Source organism: Argiope bruennichi, chromosome 3, assembly GCF_947563725.1.
Source record: "Argiope bruennichi chromosome 3, qqArgBrue1.1, whole genome shotgun sequence".
Classification (NCBI taxonomy): domain Eukaryota; kingdom Metazoa; phylum Arthropoda; class Arachnida; order Araneae; family Araneidae; genus Argiope; species Argiope bruennichi.
Genome location: NC_079153.1, coordinates 134,590,589 through 134,608,593, shown reverse-complemented (window position 1 = coordinate 134,608,593; position 18,005 = coordinate 134,590,589). Strand labels below are relative to the sequence as shown.

General features: G+C 27.7%; 1 protein-coding gene across 1 annotated transcript in view; it reads left to right on the top strand.

Moving 5' to 3' along the window:
• The first annotated feature begins 5,305 nt into the window (after window positions 1-5,305).
• Window positions 5,306-18,005, top strand: part of LOC129963851 (mucin-17-like) — a 155,218-nt gene continuing 142,518 nt past the window's right edge. The window contains exon 1 of the mRNA XM_056078427.1: window positions 5,306-5,705. Coding sequence (XP_055934402.1) covers window positions 5,612-5,705 — 94 coding nt within the window. The 5' untranslated portion in view covers window positions 5,306-5,611. The remainder of the gene's footprint in view (window positions 5,706-18,005) is intronic.

Genomic DNA, 18,005 nt, shown 5'->3' with positions numbered 1-18,005 from the left:
GAGTAATACACCTGGGGGTACTGGATCAGGGGTGATCGTTCCTTGATTCAGGCCTTTAACTCTAGTTGGCACTACTGAAAAAACAAGAGACTCTCATTCGGCTTAAATCGCTCAGAGATAACTGTCAGCGGGCTTCTAAAGTGCCATAAGTAACAATTGAAACACTGGTAAAGTTTGTATGCAAGAACCAGACAAATAAACCAGTTTTGCAGATTACGATTTTAATATTGCATTCAACCTGTTTATTTCTTAGTCTGATGGATTAATTCTATCATGAAAATATTTATCTTCTTCATCAATTATAAAATAATATATGCAAATATTTATAAACAAATTAAAAAAGACTTTGTTGGGATATACTTAGTTAATCCTGTTCTAAGTAGTAGTGTTAATGTTCTAAGCTAAGTGGTGTTCTAATTAATTCAAAGTGAAGCTTTTTTAAAGGATAGTACATGCTACTTTAAAAACGAGCTTTAACTTCTCACGTCATCCGCACTTCAAATGTGATTTGCTGAACGTCGTTGACACCATTAGATAATGGAGATATTTGTGATGCACGAATATTAAGTGAGACGCTGCGGAATGATATCATTACAATTCGATGAACCTTCTTAATGCCGCATTCATATTTCTGTTTCATGCAAATTTACCTCCGAGGAATTAAAACTAAATATAAACGATTGAATCAAGAGAAACGAATGAAAGTTATGAATTCAAATGCTTGTTTGAAATCCTGGATTTGTTCTACATGCATTAACGAATGTCTTTTTCAAACAATAAATTGATATTATGTAATTAAAACAAGAAATTTGAATTATTTTGGCGATTCTCCATTTTATGATAGATGTCTTCTCTTCCACATGCGAATCAATTTAGCAATCATATTTCAATCTCTCTCATAAAAAATAAATAATTCTTACTTTCTATTTTTAAGGAATACAAATTGAATTAATCAATTTTCTAGTTAACTAATTCCAAAATAAGTTTCATTTATTCCTTTATTCTGTATATAGTTAAAATAAGAATACTGTAATCTCCATAGGATAAATAATTTTCTACTCTTTCTCTGAAACAGAAAGCCGTTCCGCATATACATTGTATGATTAAATGTATCCGGAATCTTTCGGATTTACATATCTTTTTGAATTTCTCTTGTTCGAGCTGTCCTAGAACTTCGATCACTTAAAAGATATAATTGAACACATATCCAACACTGAGTATTCGTCCATGATGTCACTTAGGAGACCAGCCAGAGAAATTGATGAAGATTGAAATGATTTGGGCTCGCATCAATTCATAGATATATGAAGATAAATAAGATGATTTCAACAGTTTTCATTGTCTAGAACGTCCTAGCTTCCAAAAATAATAAACTGTTAACAAAAATGGTTCATTTATTTATTAAATGATAGCAAAGTTAAATTACTTTCACATTTAATATATGAATAGCAATACAATGTATGTTGTAACAATATTTTCCCAATGAAACGATATTTTAGATATATCAATTTCTTATTTAAAATTTTATTTAATTAATTTGATTTAATAATTAATTATTAATGAAAAAAGTATTTTTTTTTCATATGCTCCTATGTTTTTCTCCATTGCAAAAATATTTTAACATTACTCTTATTAGAAGTATATAACCATTTAAACGGTTAACAGATAAAGGATTGGCTAGACACACTTATTGTTGTGAGCAAAGATGTTCGAAGTTTCCATTATTAAGAAAGACGCACTTCTGGAAATATCTTTTCAATATGACAAAGGGTATCATCCGATTTAGTAATCATTCGGGGTATGGGCACATACATTTATGGCGAAATGATGCTCGACGCATGAACGCTTGGAATATGATGGTCCATTTGAGGCGACGCATTACAACGAATGAATATTAGTGTAGATTGTTCTTTCAAGTGTGGAGTTCAGCACAGAGTTGTTTCATTAGCAAGCTACAATTACCGAATTCTATTTGTTCAACAAAAGGAAGTCGCTGGCTTCTAAAGCTATTTCAGAAAAACTTTTCTCTTTCACAAAACGAACTTTAAAAATATTTTTATTCTCAACAGCATAAACATGTTCATTTCAGATTCTTCAGATATTACTTCCACAAATGAAACGGATTCGAGTAAAACTTTCTTTATAATGACGCTTTCATTTCAAATATATAGAATTAGATAAACATCTCGAAACCAAATTTCACTGTTTAATTCAAAATGCACTTGAATTGAGTACAGTTGGGAGAAAGTAGTTGGTGAAAAATAAAGAATTCTAGGCTGAAATATTTCAGAAAAATAAATCGCATTAATAAGTTATATTGATATTCTTTTAAATGAGGAATTCCATAATATTTGCTTGAAATTACTGCATGGAATTATAAATTGTTACTTTTGCCATTAATTGTTTAAAAATACATTTTTAATAAAGCATCGGAGCAATTCGCTGCTTTTAGAAACAATTTCGAGGATGACCTAAATGAAGTCCTTTCAAAATACTTCCAATACATACGCTATTTTGTTAATAAATTTCATATGTTTGTACAGTTGAAAAATTGCATTTTTTTGCATTCATATTTATTTATTTAACACTTTTATTTATGAATAAAAACTACTTTCTGTAAATGAGTTAGTTATATTTCCTTTTCTGATTTTTATCTATTCTTTCTAAGGTAATTTTTTAAGTAAATTTGTTTCCTTAGAGATATTATAATGCTAAAATAAAGTATTTCCCTAAAATAATTGCAGTTGCCAAAATCATATTGTGAATTTCATTCCTATCGTAAAATCATTCATGTAAAGATTATGATCTATTTAATTTTCTCTTCAGACAATAGCTTAACTATGGTCTGAAGTCAAGTTAACTATTGTCATTCTAACAATAGCTAATAAATAACATCAGCTTAGAAACGAGCAGTGATGCAAAATACTTATCAGAGATTGTAATTAAAAATGGTATTTTACTAATATGTAAAACTAACGTTTTAATTTCAAATGCACATATGAATTTGTTGTCTTTAAAACATATTAAATGATTAGTATATGATATAAAACTATTGTAAATTCGTTAATAGAAATATCATGTGAATATGAATATGTGATGTGAAGTGATGATTCAACAGATAAAAGTATCATAGACTAACTCCCCACACACATTTACATCTTCGCCCAGTCAGCTTGATAATTCTCAACCAGTAATACATTTCAAATAAGATGATCAATAAATTATTAGTAATCTTCGCTATTTTTTGCATAAAATAATTAATGCTAATAGATTCCACATAAAATTTTTCATTTAAATAATATTTTTGAAAATTATCCACATATGCTGTTTTTGAAGAGTAGGTAACCTCTAAAAAAAGAAAATGCGTATTTAATGAGGCGTATTTGAATCTGTTAGAGAAACGAGAATCGGAAACAAAAACTCGTAAACATCTAATAAGAGATTTTTTAAAAAAAATCTGTGATTACGATAACGAAGGTGAATTTCGGATTCGAATAAAAAAGAAATGATCATATTTGCAAAGTGGGTCTGCTCTGATTGTAATTTAAGCGCCTCAAAATTCAAAGTGAAAAAGGGGTTGCTTTTTTTTCTTCAAATTTTCTTCAAATGAAACAGTCAGTTCTGTGAGCAATGGCTTTCATAAACTGTAAGATAAATAACCCTAACATGCGTTTCTCTTATTTGTAAATTGATGTTCTGTCTTATTTTACATTTTTATTGATTTTTCTCATTTTTGTTGATTATTGGGCTTATAGAATGGTAAAGTAAATAAAGTGTATCAAAGTTTCAATGTAGAAAGTAAGGAACTTTAATAAAAATAGAAAATTTAATTTTTCAAAATATATTCTTCTCTATTAGACATATTGCATCTCTAATGGAGAAGCTACCACTACCTTCTAATTAGTTTATTCTATTTTCAATTTCAGTTTTCTTATGCAAAATTTAAGAAAATGAAAATTAAATCAAGTAAAGCAGATAAAAATTTCTGAATATATATTTTTAAGAATATTTTTTTTCCAAACGAATGATCGGAAAAAAACTTATGGAACAACTTTTGAAAAAGTTTACCTAAAATATATATTTTCAATGAAAATTACTTTATACTTTTAAAAGAATAATTTAAAATAAAAATATATAGCTTTTACATTATCTCTATACTGAAACGTAATTGTTCTGTGTAATATTAATTAAATACATTAAATTAAGTTATTTAAACTACACTAGTTGTTAGTTTCGAAAAGTTAACAGTAGATAAACTGAATTTTCTTAAATATTACCGAATGGATGAACATGTCATCTGCATAATTCTTATCAGAGCAGTCAGATTGTAAAAGCAATATTTAACTTATTTTTTTAGCAAAAAAAAAAAAAAAAAAAAAAGGAATTACTTTTTAAATTTTATGATATGTTAGAAAATATTTGCAGCACTATTTAATTATTTTCTTTGCTTGTAAATTATTTCCATAAAAATAATATTATTCATTAATGTGAATTTTCTTCCAAAATGTGTTCCAAATTCCAAAATGTGTGTATCGCAAAAGGCAACTCACATAAAACACAATGGTTGAGGTAAAATTCACAATAAATCATTAGAAGTTCTTATAGCAAATTGAGTCGAGCAAATATCGCAATAATAGCAAATCATTTCACTCATATCTATTTTTTTCTGCCATGAATTGATAATAATTTGGTAAAGAGATAATATGGTTACTTTTTTTTTTTAAGTCTGCGAGAACTTCACACAGATTCTGGAATCATACGAAATGGGGAGAAACTTGTAAATCTTGTCCTTGAAATTATTTGACTTATGCTGGCACACGCACATCCACACAAAAAGCTAATAATGCAAATGGCTAAGATATCGTCTAATATTGTTTGTTTGTGAAAGTCCTGATAATTGCAAAAAATAATTTGTAATTGTTGGTTAAAGCATCCTTGATCGGCAATGGTGATTACTTAGCAAACAATAATTCTTAATAAACAACAAGGAATTGCCCTAAGCCAGTAACAAATTAATATTGATGTACCAGAAATGACTTTTTATAGGCATTTTTGGCATAAACAGAACCAGCCCCGCGGTCTTCGAAACCAACAGCAACTAATTGATTACATCAGCATCCTACCAGCAAAAGGTCCCGTTTGGAAAGAACCCGTTCTCCGAAGTACATCCAGTTGGTCAACTTTTCTTCTCTCTCTCTTTAAACTTCTGGATGTTCTTCTTTCTCCAGAATTCACCACGTGACTCAAAAAGTCACTCAACCTGTATCGGCACGGTGTCAGAAATCGGTCTACCTCCGACCAGTCTATGAGCACCTGGGAATTAAAGCTGACGCTCTCTCTGACGCGCTTCCCCCTTCACTAACTGTGCTTTTTCGCCACATTTGTCGCCGGTGTCCTCCCTCTCTCGAATAGTGCCCACGAGGGAATACACGTTTAATTGATATCGGATTGATCCCAAGTGAATGACACCATCCCTCGGAAAATGAAGATGGGCTCCTGAAGATAAGCAGCGTCGACACGAGTTTTTATTTTGCGCGTGAAATAATTTTTCGTTATGTGGTGTCTGTTTTGTCGGTGCAGTGGAGTTTGAGTTCAGAAGATCTGCAAAAGTATGGACCAAGCAAATTTGCCGCGCGTGTTAGTGAAGGAATTAAGGTTTTTTGTTGTGTGTGGACTAATTATAGGATTACTAAGTGTACAGACAGGTAAGACGAATTCTTCGACACTTTTGAAAGAGAATATTTATTGTTTTATTTTATGAATATTGCATTGTTATTTATGAAAGTTTTTTTTTAAAAAAATCCTTCCTCTTTCGATATTTATCAAGGAGTGCTTTAAAATGAAGGAGGTTGTTTAGTCATGGACAATAGTTCTAATCAAGGATGTACAATTTTATTAACACCACAAAGAGAGATTTCACACGTACTATAACCACGGAAGATTTATCTTTAATGCAAGTTCATGCTAATAAATGTAATGAAAAGGATGGGTCGTTTCTGGTTACAAAACAAAGCAAAAGAAGAATTTTAAAATAATCATTGCTTTAATAACACGGTACTTTATTTTTTTAAATTCAGTTATCATGTCATAAACCAGTTGCGTATATCATTGAATATTCAACAAAGAAATTGGTCCAAATTGCATCTAAGAAAAAATGTTGCGATTGATATTAATATCGAACTGTGCATAATAGTTTGGTTGCAATATTCAATGGAGTTTATCAGTTCCGTTATCATTATTTGACAATTTCATTATTTGTTTTAGCATCAAGGATTTAAAAAAAATAATAAGAAGAAAAGTAATTAGATTAACATCGTTTTTTAAAAAAAAGTAATAATTTCAAGGATTAATAAATCCACTTTTAAATTTAAAACTTTTGTAGAACGGGGTATTTTTTTATATATATTTATCGATTTTATATTGTACTGAAAAGAAATTTTTGGCCCCTTCTTTTTATTTAGCTTTGGGAAGAATCCGATGGAAGTATAATTCCATTTGGTTTATCTTCACTTCTTTTCAAAAACTTTCTCCCCCTTCATTTAAGGCGGAAAAATTATATATGCATGGAAATAAAACATCTTCTTACTTTATAATTACATTCCATTAATCTTTGTCAAAAATAAATTTCAGAAAATATTTATTCAACTTGGAAGTTGCAAATATTTAAGTTTAATATAAATGTAAATAACAAAAAGAAGTCATCTCCAGATTTAATATGTAAGTAAATGTGAGCTGAAAATAAAATTTATTTTCGGTCTAAAGTAATTAAAAATCTCAAAATAAATTTTTTAAAAAATATTCGGTTTCAAATGTAGTAATTTAATTGTGCAAAAAAAAAAAAAAAAAGGATTTTTTTTTCTTATTTCGATAACTAATAAATACACACTTCTACGTTTCTCTTTTCTTTCTGAATTCATAATTTCAATACATTGTGATTTAATATTGATTGCAATGAAATTTCTTGCCTCTTCCAGAATTGATCTACTTAACAACATATCCATACTTTCATTTTAATTGAATTCCAAATGCATATTTTCTTTTTAACTTTAAGAATCGATGATCTATTTTTAAAGAAATTAATAAGTAATCAAGTAAAAAAAATTGTTTTAAAATTTCAAGTAATTAAGTAGTTACAAAATGACAAAATCAAGGGATTTATACAATCAGTTTGCCTGAGGAAAAATTTTTGTTTTACTAATTTTAACAATTTGCATAAATGGCTTTCGTACATGCCGTCTTGTAGAATTCTCGCTTCTTTTAATTGGAATTTTGATTAATTAAAAATAAATAAAGCTTTAAATTATTAGTTTTTTTTTGCATCAAGGATATTTCCACAAACGCATGAGCTAATTTCCGCATTGTTTTCTACCTACTAAATGATTTAAATTATTTTAATCTCGATGAAAACATCCCTAATGTGTCCTTATGGATAGAAACTGGTTTCATTCACAGTAAGACTTATTCTGGCATCGAACATTCAGCCTTGGGAATTATTTATTGGTTTAAAGCGACTCTATAGTATGAGGAAGGACCTTGGATTCAGAATGGAAAATTCGTACCTTGAAGACGGATCAGTGCTTAAAATGTTCTTCTGATACCGTTATTTAACGGCAGTTACGGAAGATGTGAATACGATTAACTCTGCCGTCAATACCGTTAAGAATTGATGACAGAATTACATGAATATTGCCTCTGTATCATTGCTTCAGTAATTGTTTGCTAATGTTTTGAATCATAATAGATCAACCTCGCTCAGTGACTAATGTTGCTACCTCGAAGCCGAGACTGCAAAGCTGTAGTTATGGCACCCGATTCCACCATATCCGATATATGTATATGTACCCCCAATGCACATTAAATCTGACATTAAGGTTTAAAAGTCCTTCCATTGTTATGGCGCTCCAGTAGGAGAAAGAAGTTAGGGCTCAGCTGTTTTCCTTATTATCCGACCAAGGTTCAAAATCACAAAAAAATTTCTTGTGTTGCGTCAAAACGGATAATATAACTAAACTAATCTAAATCAAACTCCTTTTGATTAGTTTTCAAGAATATTTATATCTCCTACATCTTATAAAATGTATGGCTAGTTAATAAAATTTCTCTAAAAAAGTAGTGTGCTAAAGAATGTGTCTAAAATTTAAAAATCAAATTGAGTGGATTGAAAAACTATGAAATGTGCAATTTTGTTTTTTCTTTCTTTATTAAGAAAAAGGAAATTACATTTGTACAAATAGAATCCTAGATTCATTTGCTTCATTGTTGTTTTTTCTAGAGAACTCATAGAAATGAACTTTGCATTTTCGAAAAACTATCAGAAAACGACGATTGAACTTTATTTTCAATCATTTCAGTAAACTTCTATATCATAATCCTTGAAATATTTTATTCTATCATGATATTTAATTACCGTTAATGATGAATTTTGGATCACAAAACTAATGCTATCCCTAATATGCAACTGTCCGCGATGAACACAGAAATGGACTAATAGCATTATAGAAGTTTAAAAATAAAAGTGTAAACTCGATTCAGTATTAAAGACACGTTTTCGCTTTCCTAGACGATTTCAAGTTAAAAATTTCTTTATATATTTTACTCTTTCGAAAGAACTAGACCCGAGTAACTCGTTGGTGAACTTTTCTATCTACAAAAACTTGATTCTTCAACCTTAAGACTAAATTCTATATTTTCTCTTTTTTTAATATTAGAATACTAAAAAGCATTCGTTTCTTTTGGTAAGTTGAAATTTTCAATGTATATTAAAGATATTTCTTCGTTTTTTTAAATATCTTATTTTTATTGCTGTTTTATAAAAAAGTGTGCAAATAAACAGCGAGAAAATTGATAAGGAAGAATAATTTGAGAAAATATGTTTTCGTAACAACTCTAGTGAAGCAGAAAAGTTAAAAATTAATGGAAAAGGCTTTAATTTCATTTGCAATTTCTTTTTCTTCTCTCTTTTTTACACTAAAGTTTATAATTTGTGCATGGGGTTTCAGTATTAATAACAACATTTATTCGTTAGAAAATTCTAAATTCTGTGCTGTAACTGTTTCATAAAATATGATAATTATCATACAAAAATTTGTACAATGTCAGCTTTGTTTTCAATTTGTCACATTTCAAGTTGCTATCAGTAAGGAAACAAATGCATTATTGATATGGACTTATCTGTTTAATTCACAATTCTCTATAAGACACACGTCTAATTCTTTCCTTTTTCATTCATTCATTCATTTCATTTTTTATTATTTGAAAATTCATTGTTTTTTGAAAATCTTTCGAAAATATTGCTTCTAATACGAAGGAACAAATATTAATTTAATGAAAGTTTATATCTTAAAAGTTAAACATGTGGGCCAAAGTGCTGCAAATTATTTATGCATTTTTTTTAAATATATCACACATAATGTGTATTATATATATCATTTTTTTTCAGTTTCATTTGTTGATCAGTGGCTAATTATTTCGAGGGAAAATGATTCTTAAGGTTAATTTAAAAATAAAATCAAATTTCTTATTCAGTGTTTCACAAATATTAAATTAAATAAGTTCTCTGCATATTAATATAAATTAATGTTTGTGAACGAAAATGTTGTTATAAAAATTATATTTCAGACAGAAGGCTAGATAGTAAGAATATGTGACAGATAGCGTAACAAAAGCAAAAATTGCTAGCTCATCTTCATTTGGCTTTCAAATGTTTTATTTGGTGTTATATGCAAAAGCATTCATATTAATGTTGTATGGTTTTATTTTATTGTGTTTCATTTTCTGTTCGAAAGCTTTAGTTTAATTAAATTTTCTTCAACTAGGTTCGCATGTCGTGTTTCTCATTTTCATTAAATTATATTGAAATACAAATGTTTTCAGGTTCTTTTGTTTTACTGTATTTAAATGTCAAAACAAATGAATCCAATTTGAAATCATTTTGCCGAGTTTATATACATTATTATTAACTCCAATTTGCTTTTACCTATAAAAAATGCTTTTATAATGCCGACAAGCCGAATAATGTCGTCTATCATATTTTAATATGCTAAAATGGCAAACAATGCCGTATATTTTGAATTTAATCCCTTTCAAATTAGGCAATTATCTCTTAAATTATAAAACAATTTGAAAGACCAAAGTCTTGTTTCAATTCCCTATCTAAAGCATTCAATTCAATTTGTGTATTGTATTTCAAAAACTAGACCGGCGGATATCAATTTGTTAAATGCATAAGTACCAGAAGAAGCATTATGTCGCAGGCATATAATGTTTCTTAATCCTCTCGTGTTTAGTTGAAATAATTAAAGTACCATAGTCTTCTATAAAAATTCTTTGATATTCAATCACTAAAAAGGGTTTTGCATTAGTGGCATTATTATATTTGACATTAAATTACATACAGTTCATTTTTAAAGTTTTATACACGGAAAAATTTCGTTTTTTTTTAAATCCTCAAATATATTTTGGAGTTTAACATTTAAAAATATTCACAATGTTGAAAGTTTTCGCAAAAGGAAGGCTACCTTTTATTTTAAATATAATTATTAAAATAAATAATCTGATCCTTTAAAAAATTGTTGAAATGTACGGTAAATACCATAAAAAAAGATATAAAATAAGTAAGTAGACGTTTATCGTTTTGCAAGGCATATATCATTACCAAGTTATTTTTTTTTGTCTGTCTCTATCATTTCTTTCATATGTCAAAGTCCTTCCCTTAAAGAATAATATCACAGAGAGATAAAAAAAATGTTTAAAGTAGACACAGCATGTTTTTAAATTAATAAATAACGACATTAAATAAACTAAGAAATTAGAAAATGATTAATCCATTTGTTTTTATTTCCATCAGGGATATGATAAATTTATTTCCTCTGAAGATTCATATTATGCATATTATTTTTTTATTTGTCCCAGAAGAAAATATTTCAATTGTTTGTTTACTTCGATTAAAAAAATACTGCAGAAAAACACAAATGTTCTCCATCATTAATTACTAATTTACTTGTCTTCTCAAGGAAAAAAATCGGAATTTCCCGGATGAGAAAAGAAAAACGTCTTAACTTTCACTAATTGAAAATTCTTACATTTGACACTTTCGTGTTAATGAGTGGAGTATCATTTAAGCTGTCTTTTAAGTCTTCCAGTTTTATTTCGGTTTTATTTATCTTATTATTGAATTCATCTCGGATCAAACACTTATAATAAGAAAAAAAGCCTTCAGAATTTTTTTAAAGCAGAAATTATAACCATGAAATTTAAATCATAAATTAATTGGACAATTCTGATGGATAATTATTTCGAAAATAGAAAGAGGCGTTTTTAATCACACTTAGATTATGCAAAACATGGTTGATGTAAGATGGATCATTTTATTTTTAATTTACTACAAAATTTAATATTTTTTCACGATATTTAATTGTATGTTTTGGGCTTATAGGTCATAAAAACTAGATTCATTTCAAACTAAGGTAATAATGAGCTGTAAATTTTCTTCTTTCTTAGATCTAATTTCCTTTGCAAAGCATTCATTCATTTTACAACATTAAACTGATTCAATAATGAATTTTTCCATTGATATCTCAAGAAAGTTCCATTATAACGTCATTTAAATGGAATCTATAATCAATGAACGGAACAACTACGCCTGTGTTTTGAGATCATTTATGGCAACAGTTCAAAATAGTGGTGAAAAACTTGGGTGGAACAACTTCCGTAGATAGAATGGAGCACCTTTTAACGGTTGATCGAATAATCCAGTAAACAGTAGTTAGATTTATTCTGCATAAACGTGTAATTTTTGAATAATTTTTCTCATTTAGAAACGTTGATCCTAAAACACGAAAACACCGGTTTGTAATTTGCTTCTAGCTAAAAAGGTTTTGGGGTTTCACTTTAGTGGGTCAAAACGCGCCCTAGAGCCTTTCTTTTTTTCATTTTTTTCCCAGGCTTTATTGCATTCTGTATCTGCTTCCTCTTTTACTCCCTCCCTGTACAGGTGTGCGGGGAACTCTAAATGAGAAAAAAGGTCTCAATTAGAAAAGGAGATTTCAAGCCTCGGTAAAATCTCGTTGAAATGTCCTGCGTTCATTTATTCTTCAGTCGAATGTGGTTTCCGAGCGATTATTTGCTTGCTTCCGTAAGTTTCGTCCAAATTTAATTCAAAGCAGAAAGAAAATTAAATCTTTTTTTAATTAATGTAAAGAAGATAATAGTAACATTAAACTGCATAAATAGCAGTTGAAAATACAAATGCTTGAAAAGACATAATCATAATTAAGTATATGAAATTAGATAGTTTAAAATTTTAAACAATTTCTAAAACGGAAATTCGAAGCAACATCTCATTTTTTTTAATGATACGCACCACTCATCTTTTTATAATATGCTCCTTTCAAATTTTCGATATTTGAAATTTGATTCGGTAAATTATCATTTTTAGACGCTTATTATCATTCATCATTATACGCTTATTTTTATTCATATTTCATTATAAATGTAAACTATGATGAATATTATCTTGAATTTTCAGATACTAAATAAGATTATTTGAATAAAAATTTTAATAATTCTTTGAATAAAAAGAATTCGAAAGATAAAGAATTAATAATCTGTTGTAGGCATTCGACACAAATAAGCAGTTAAAAAAGCAATTCAATTATTCGATATTTTCAACCCCTGTATTATATAATTTCTTTACTCTAAAGGATAGTATGAAGGTAAGAAAAAATTATTTAATATAATTTTCGGTTTCAGACTAGAAATTAAGAATAAAACCTGACTATTCTTGCATCAGCAAATCGGTTTCCGTTAGGGTTAGATGAGTCATACGAATCTCACTTTTTAAAGCAACACTAAGGCTACTTTGAGACGCACCTGTCATTTTGAACCACAGTCAGATGATGACCACAGCAACTGAGCTTGCATCCCCTCTCCAAACTTCCACACCACACCAATGGAGAGAGATTGTTTCGGTTAAGGAATAATATTCATGTACCCATTATATTAAGTTACAATGAACAGATTTCAATATAGAGATTGGCAGTAAGTTTCAAATACTATAAAAATATATTGATATTCTTATAAGTTTAAAATAAATGCATTATTTCTCAAAAAGTTATTTCATTCTGTTGCGATTATTTTTAATGGATTTAAATGAAACAAAATGTTATTGTGTTTTTCACAGATAATTGGGTTTATGTACATATACAAATTAAAAAAAATGATTAAATTCATCATATGAGACAAGTACTGAAATAATTAACTTAATTATTTAAAAAAAAATTATTTGGTTTTTATCTTTTTCTAAAAATTATTATTTTTTTGTGTGTGTGTCTTGAAAGCAAGTAATAAACCGATTTTGCATATGATTGAATAATAATTGAAGCAAAAAAAATTGAAATATATTACTGTTTGTTTAAAAACTTTATGTATAATGTAAAATTTACTCATCAAATTTATCTGAACAATCAGCTAGGAAAAATGGTTAGTTTTTGAAAATTTCATGGAACATAAAAAAGAAATCGGAAATTAATAATCAAAATAGATCGCAGAAATACTGTCTTGCCGATATATTTTTTATTTCTGTTTATTATTCTATAAATAAATCATCATATTAAATATGGAAAACACTTTTTATTTGAATATATTGCGTGAGAGTGTGATCTTGGTAATAAAAACTGATGTCTGACAAAAAGAAAAGACCTGCAACACAGTATTGAAAAGGAAATCAATTCCTGATTTAACGCAGCTAAATTTGTCTGACATTTTTTTCGAGACAGGATTTGCATTGATTAATTCGTGAATCTCTTCAAGCAGAACCTATCGCAGAAATTCTTAAAATAAATCTCTTTGGGAGCATTTGGATTACAAAGGATTTTGAATAACGAGAATTAAACTCCATTTCACCAACTTTCACTGTACATTTGAAATTTCTGTGATGTAGAGAGTGCAGGAGATATTCGGAATCGTTTCTTCAGGGCAAAATGAGCTCTAAATACCTTCACTTTTTTCCTAGATCGGATATATACTTAAAAATAATACTTTCTAGTTATTTTCGCTTTCATCGGATCTATCACAAATATTTTCCTTAAAAAGATTATTTGTGTTTATATTTCAATATCTCGAAACATTCTAGTGTGTTGAGAAAATAACTATAACTAACGTTAAAAAAATGTAATTGCAAAAAGAAATTGTTTTTATACGTTAGGCAGTTTCTGCGTAGGTTTTTAGCAGATGAGTTTATTCGAATTAAAAAAGAAATATTGACGTCTTTATTGCGATTTAATATTGTAATGTACAATTGGACTGTTAATTTTGCAATTTTCTAGGTCGGTATAAATACAGCTAATTTATATAATCTGTAAACAGTACTGTGTAAATAATTTTTCCCATATTCAAAAGAATTTGAATTTTTTCATTACTTAATGGGCCTGTAATGAAATGTTGAAAATAAGAGAAAAGTTTTCAATATGTTTTCGTCTTTGTATAATATATGATTGTGAAAGATATTTCTCTGAAATTTTGATTCATTGAAATCAAATGCTATAGTTATTTTCATGTCATAAATAACACAACGACACTATTTATAGGAATAATATACAACATATTCCGGAAGAAATGAAAAAAAATTATTAAAAAGAAAATTTAAAAATTTAGTCGGATGGTAGATAAGTTATAATTGCTCAATTTTAATTGGAGCTGAAAAAGAAATTTTAACATCTGTTTTTCTTTTGTAGGTAATAATTATTAAGAATCAAAAATATGTATTTGACTAAATTTATTTTCAAAGTCCTTTGCTCATGTGATTAATTGTTAATTTTTTTCTTTTCTCTCCTTGATGGGATAACCTTCAATAAGAGTATGTTTTATGAGACACTAAATGCTTTAAATCTCAAATTCCATTCACAATATAATAAATAATTTATGATTATCTTTGAAGATAAGTTATATAATATAAAAATATTTTTAAAGGGAATATAAACAAAGATAAGTAATTAGATTTGATTAACAGTTTAATACATACAAAAGGATAAGTCAAAAAATAGTAATATATGATGTAAAATTTAAAAATAAAGTATAAAAGGAAAAGATAATTTTAGTACTCACTATATATAAAAACTAATTGAAAAAGAGGAATTAATTATTAAAAATTACTAAAATTTTAAAAATCGAGCATTTGAATTCTTTACAATAACAAATATATTTTTAAAATTTGTTAAAATGATTAATTAAAGTACATTATTTAAGTACAATTCGTAATATTTTGACAAACTTAAAATTTCGACTTCATTTTCTGTTATTCTTGAGAATTATGTTATTCTCAAGCAAGGGAAGATTGCATTTCATATTACTGTGATCTTGAAAACTTTTATGCTCCGAAAAACGAGTAAACATTGACATTCAAAATGAACTTTACCACAGATTGCTTTGCCCTCTCGAAACCAATATTTGCTAGAATCCGTCTGTGGAATTTTATAACGAAGTTCACGAATTCATTAAACTTTTTCACGTAAAAATGAAATACTTCTGCTTGCTGCATAACCCAGACTGTGTGCTAATAAAATAGCTTTACGCGTACTCTTAAATCGTCAATATTTGCTTCCTGGAATAACAAATGTTCTGTATCCCACAGAAACTTCAAAAGTAAGTAGTAGTTCTTGGAAAGTTCCGAATTATGCTAAGTAAAATATCTTCGGATCATTCACGCATCTACGCATATTTCAAAAAGTTAGAATCGAAGAATTATGTTGTTAATTGTAGCTTGTTTTGAGTATATTGCAGTTTTCTTTACTTTAGAGTAAAATCTGTGCTTGTTTCAACTAATTTTTGTAAGTAAAGTTCAGTGAAAATTATTATAAAGTCTTTTAGAAATTTTTATGTCTGGCAATTGAATTAATAGACATATTCTTTTGTACTGTTAATATCATGTTGAAGAAATTTACATTTAAAATTTATTACAAGAAAATGGAATTGCTTTTTTTATATGAAAAGAAAGTTCAACAGTTTTAAAACAGATTCCATATCCCCATTGGATGATTATTACGTTTATCAAATTACATTTTATCTTAATTTTCTTATTACAAACATAATCTGCTAATCTCGATTGAAAGCGTTTTAATGAAATAACAAATTACCAATAAAAAAGGAGTGATATGTTAATGAAGATACAGCCAAAATCCATTTAAAAATATTTAGTAAATTTGTTATTTTTTCTACAGTATTACGTCATACATATATGATCAGTCTGAATTTTAAAAAAAGTTTTATAAAAACAGATTTTAGTTCAGCCTTTAAAGTACAAATTTAATTTGAACTGATTAATTTTCAGTAAAAGTTGATTCAATTCATTACAAAAGAGCTATATTTTGTTAATAATATGAATTCATAACATAAATCTGCATCATTAATATTTTCGGTAAGAGTAGTAATATAACCAGTAAGTAACAGTAATAATTCTTCTAAATATATCTTTTAATTTCTATAAAATTTTTAATTAAATCACAAAAGCTTCCAATGGATCTGGAAATTCTTTGCGGCCTTTGGAAAGATTTATGAATCTTTCTGCTAGATTTTGAAAGAAAAAAAATCCTTTGTTTCCATTTCGTTCTTGCTTAGAAATTTTTTGTGCAAGATACCTTCCAGTATTTGATTGTATCTCAAAATATATAAAAATGTTTACTCTGATTATATGTTATTAAGTCATTATTACTGACACCAGTCAGACATTGAAAAAAAAAAGTTATGTCTTGTTTCACTTGAATAACTTTAAAGTTCCTCATCGTTTGAATTTTAAATAAGTCACGCTTTTTGTATTCATTGAATTTCTTGTTTACATAACTCTGATTTATAAATGGTAGCTTTAAGTTCTGGAAGAACAACATTTCTGCTCTTACCTACATTCTAACCTATGCCCGTGGCGCAGTTCTATTTTCAGAGTGGACTGGAATGCCAAGAAAGTCGCTAAACTAGCCATCAGCGAGCTTTTGGGATGGATTGACCCAATGAAAATTCCCCGCTTTTTGTCGATAATGTGTAATTAAGATACTATAATAATAGTATGTAACAGCTCGTTCACGAGAAAGGAAAAAAGATTTTTGCAGCTATTAATTTGTTTTGTATTCTTCTTTAGTTTTTATTTTTATTTCTGTAAAAGATTGAAACAAGATGTTCCTGAATTATATTTAGCATTTTTTTATATATATATAAAAGTGAGCTCAATGTCAATTTTGATGAAAGTTGACGGTGGTTAAATTTAACTGTTAGGAAATGAATTTGTTTTGAAATAAAAATTGTATATATGAGATTCCAACATGATTCATATGACAGTTTATTAGAATGGAATAATGGAAATCTCGTGTTTAAATATTTAAGCATTTGATATAGATAAGAATAGTAAATTAAAGCTTAATTGAAATTTTCAAAAAGCTTATGAGATAAGGAATAATTTACAATAAACAGAACATTAAGTTACTTTCTATAATATTTAGAGTTTAATATATATATATAATATAAAGATTATAAAGTTTGGTGGATATAACATTTTTGAGCTTGACACTGTGAATTGTTTTATTAAAAACTATAAATGCATTGCAAGCTATAGTTACCTCTAATTTAACAAAACTGAAATTAAAGAAACGACATATGGTAAAATATTTGTGACGTCACTTCAAAGTCACAAGCTAAAAGAAAGTAGAAATATTTAACAATTATTATGTTTAATGTAGACAGATTTGGCAAATTCAGGCCTTAATTTGACTGATATCAGAATTACCCAAACTTTAGGCATTAAACAAATTTGTGTGAAAGTAATTATGATGTTCCGGTAATAGAAACTATAACTTTTCTTATATTCTTAAGGATATTTAGCAATAATTTTTGAAATTTCTTTCTGTTTTCCGTTGCTGTTAAAACCTGCATTTTAAATGTTTTGCTTTCTTCAGCTGTTACTTTTATCCTCACTGAGTGTGTTTATTAGTCAATAAATAATAAAGGATATTATTTATAATTTG